The sequence below is a fragment of the Glycine max genome, chromosome 7, assembly GCF_000004515.6.
Source record: "Glycine max cultivar Williams 82 chromosome 7, Glycine_max_v4.0, whole genome shotgun sequence".
Lineage (NCBI taxonomy): Eukaryota > Viridiplantae > Streptophyta > Magnoliopsida > Fabales > Fabaceae > Glycine > Glycine max.
Genome location: NC_038243.2, coordinates 36,887,961 through 36,892,413, shown reverse-complemented (window position 1 = coordinate 36,892,413; position 4,453 = coordinate 36,887,961). Strand labels below are relative to the sequence as shown.

Here is a 4,453-nt window from a genome sequence, read left to right as displayed (position 1 = left end):
TACTGATCGATTTTGATGAATTGTTAATGGAACAACAGCGTGCGTTAATTAAAATAAAGATAACTATTGTCATTAATCCGCATGTAAAGATCTTATTTTTCAGGCTACTTTGAACTAATTAAGCAAAAATTATTCATCACCTTGAACTATGATTTTATAAAGCGATAAAAGTAAGTTAATTACATTTAATTTAACTAGCCCACCAAAGAAGAGAAAAGACCGATGTTGAATTAATGGCAAAATAAATATGATTTTAACCCTCAATTGAGTCACCCTATATGTAAAGCAACATATCAATAAAAAAAATATAAAAAAAATAGGTACATGTTTAATGGATCTTTCAAATTCAGGGCAACTTTGAAGTACCAACCTATTGCTACAAATAAATTATTTAAAGAGAGAGAAATGAAACCTAGCTACTTTTCTGTCTTAATTACGATTACAAAACTGCAACAGCTGAACAATGCATATTGGGAAGCTTCAACATTTCTGTCTTAGAATTCGTTTCTAGCATCAGATCCACTGTTAGCAGTGATGCCCTAGGCTTTGGTTTTGGCATCATCACCTCGGAATTTCCCATCATTGAATTTGAAAGTGAAGTTGTTGAGGTGTTCCTTTTGCATGGACCTAGCCACTTAGCGTGCACGTACTTGTGCTTCCTCCATGGTCCCATGTGCATTTTGTTTTCCTTCATGCACCTTTTTGCTCCCATGCACAACACCTTGATGATGTTGCTTAATCTCTCTATTTTCCCCACATACACCTCAGGGAGCTTCCGAACAAGCCCGTTGTACTCTTCACTTGCCCTTGCCATCTCAAACTCTGCTCGGAAATTCAGTTCTATGATCACCCTAATTTCTTGCTTTTTGCTTCTGCTGTCTATAACATCTAGAAAAGTATGCTCCCCTGCACAGTTATGGTAAAAGTTAGCTTTTGATGCTAATTTCTTGAATTTTCTTCTCTCTTTGATTGTTACACTTGTATGTACTTGTTTTTTTTTTATTTTTATTCATAAGACTTAAATTCAATTATCAGAAAATTCATAATAATTTATATGACATAACTGACTGAGTTAAATTAATCTTTTAATTACGTGCGTGCGCGTGTCTATGCAAAAGTTTGAAGTTACTAGTTACTTTTGTAAGGGACTAAGTTTAAAATTTGTTTGTACCTAACACCTTAAACTTTTCGCAGGAAACCAAGTTGCCCCTTGAAAATATGTATACACCTAATGCCTAATATAAATTATAATTGAAATGGATAATGATCCTAATTATTTGTTATTATAATAGAACTACAAATTAAGGAAAGTGACAATACCTATTGATATGAAAGTGATTTCTAGATTAAAAAATAAATGAGATAACGTTGCTAATTAATAATAGTTTCTTTCTAATTATATATCTTATATATTAATTATTGTATACCTAGCTACCAATTAAGAAGGCTTCTTTTTCAATTTTTAAAACACGAAATAGGAAAAAAGTGTTACAAATGTCAAAAAGGGAAAAGAATCAAAACATGCATTTGTTGGAATGAATGTATATTATCTTTGACTAATTCTTGATCAATATGGAACAGTTAATTTTTTTTTTTATATTTTTAGAATGCAATATAGCAGTTTACCTGATGGAATACTTGGTGAGCTGCTCCATTTTGTTTTGCAAATGGCACTGTCATAACCAGACTTCTGAAGGCGCCTTGAGACTTGTATCATGAAACAGTTTCTACAGGATCTGGAAATTATCTGTCTACTGCAACTGCACACTATTTCCGCGTTTTGTATATCCTGAACGGCTTCTTTGGTGACATTTCTTATCCTTGACTCAACTGAAGTTGTTCTATATAGGTTGGTCTGCATTAAATTAATAATAACCAATTGCAACTTGGTCAAAACCAACGAGTCTAAAACCTCAAAAGCCAACTAAGATTTTCGGACAAAAATGGAATGATAAAACTAACCTTATCATGCTAATCAAAGTAACGTTTATTAATCTCAACCGTTTCTTTTTAAATAAAAATTAAATTTATTCAGTTTGTTAAGAAATTATTAATGATGATATTTCAAATTTTAATCATGTGTCTCATGTTCATATTTTTCAGTATACGTTAAACTCAGTTTATTTTAAAAAATAATTATTTTTTTTTACTTCTCAAGCAAATTTTTATAACTTAATTAGAATGCATCGAGAATATGAAAAAAAAATTAGTATATCATCCACTCACAAATTTTCAAATATAATAAGTTTGTCGATGTTAAGAATAATTAAAATCATAACTGATATGAATTTTGTTGAGTTGAAATGATAAAAATCTTTATGCAAACAATGGATGGATTTGGATACTAAACTCAAACTTCTGAAAAAAAAAAAATTCTGATTAAAAGATTCCTAAACACTGGCCAGTTTGTAGCTTCTGTACTTTGATTTTAGTTTTGCAGATTTCAAGTTCAAAATTTCATTGAAACACGTAGGAGATGAGAATAAAGTACCAACTTAATTGATAAATTTTTCCTTTGCATGTATTAACATTGATCTATTAAGCAAATCAAACAATGAAAGAATCAAATAATCAAGAACATGCCATGTCAAAATTACCTGCAAAAGCTGGTGTTGATTATCCCAAAAGCTTCTATTCTCCTCAACGCTGCCACCATCAACCCTCTCACCATCATCTTCATCATCCAATTCCATTTCATTGGATTGATGAAACTCATCGCCAGAACCTTCACTTTTGGCCAACGACATGATCTCACCATCATCGAGAAATTCAAACTCCACATCTCCAAGTTGTAATTTCTCGCACCCCAAATATTCCCTTCGGGGTAGAAACCTCGTGACTCCTCCTCGGACCATAGAGGTGGCACCCATAACAACAAAAACAACCGAACAAGGTGGTCTTTATTTTTTTGACTTAAAACAAATTGGTGTGTGGAAATTGGATTAAGGAAAAGGGCTATTTATATATACGAAGAAAAAAAAAGTGAGTAGTGGTGGGATCAATTTCTAATCGCCGCGCGCACATGTTAGGGTAGATTCTGGTAGCATATACTTAGTGGCGTGACCCTATTGGTTGATTTTATTAATATTTTGGTTTTGGGTAAAATGAAATTCATATATACAGCATGGATCCACGTCAGTGGTTTGCAATAATTTTCATCCAACTCATCTCATCACACTGTTCTAAACCATACTGATCCTGATCTAGTTTTAGAACAGCGGAGAATGTGATAGAGAGAAGCTACGTTGCAATTGCAAGCTCAACTATACTATGGGCTTATCTCTTGTGGGGCTTACTTGTCGCTTTGTCGTTCATATATACAAAAATGATAATTATGTGTCTATAAAACCACCTGGTCATAATTAAACAGCAATGTAATTTATACGTTTCTTATATATCATGATTACTCCAATACCAGAAATGTTATATATTTTTTGTCTTTTTGATGATCAATTTTCGCGGTTAAAAAATTTGAATAGTGTAAAATTTTTCTTTCTAATTAATTGCACTTTTTTCATCTACCGTATTCAATTTTAAAACCTTACTTAAAGAAACTAAACTCAAGATCACCCAATTAGTAGAAATTTTATATATAATTATTAATTAACAACAAATAGGGGTGATTAACTGACTACAAATAATAACAATTTTAGATTATTTTCTTGAAATTGTGATTCATACTTCCTGAATGTTTTAATTTTTTATTTATGTAAAAATTAAGGAAAATAAATGTAATCATTAGAACTATACATAAAATAAATATATGAACATGTGTGTGATATAGTTGATAAAAAATTTATCTCTTAAATACGTAGTTAAAAATTTTATTTTATGTTGATAAGTATGAAAAAATACTAGTTGGAAAATATTAATATTTTAAATAAATCTCAGTAATTTAAACTATTTATCATTGGTTGAATATTTTAGTGACCAAGAATAAAAAGACAAAAGGACTAAGTTTTAAAATAAATTATTTTTTGGGTATAATAATGAAAGAAGTTGAAGTACTAACCACTATCATGATAACTTTATTATATAGTAAGTGGATTTGGAAAAAAAATAGTTTTGGGATTGACATGGATAAATCCACCGTGTCTTGCTAGTGTCATAGGATTTGTTTGTTGTTTCTAAAAAATTCCTTTAAGAAGGGTTTCTTGTAATTTTGTTAAGGACACAATAATAGGATTAGCAGCAGTGCAAGTGCGCAACTTTGATGATGCATGCTGCGCCGCGTCGTTGCATAAAAGACAATTTTTGAATGAACTTTCTCGTGGGGGAATCTGGGGTTGGGACTTCAAAGCCAATCTTTTTCTACTGCAATGCGTTTTCCTTGTTTTCGGCATGCTTAATTGCTTCTTTCTCAAAGATGATTTAATATAGTTATGGATATGGCTGTCAAATCATTGTTTTTTATCTTATTCTTAACCCTCAAATTGTGTTCGCTTTTGGGTCT

The 4,453-nt window shown here is 31.1% G+C and overlaps 1 protein-coding gene across 1 annotated transcript; it reads right to left on the bottom strand.

The window, feature by feature from the left end:
- Positions 1–230: 230 nt before the first annotated feature.
- Positions 231–2,946, bottom strand: LOC100783925 (uncharacterized). The gene is made up of 3 exons (XM_003529281.4): positions 2,598–2,946; positions 1,627–1,855; positions 231–906 (listed from the first exon to the last, which is right to left on the bottom strand). The coding sequence occupies exons 1-3, from the start codon at positions 2,868–2,870 to the stop codon at positions 440–442; spliced, it is 969 nt and encodes a 322-aa protein (XP_003529329.1). The 5' UTR covers positions 2,871–2,946; the 3' UTR covers positions 231–439.
- Between the last annotated feature and the right edge of the window lie 1,507 nt (positions 2,947–4,453).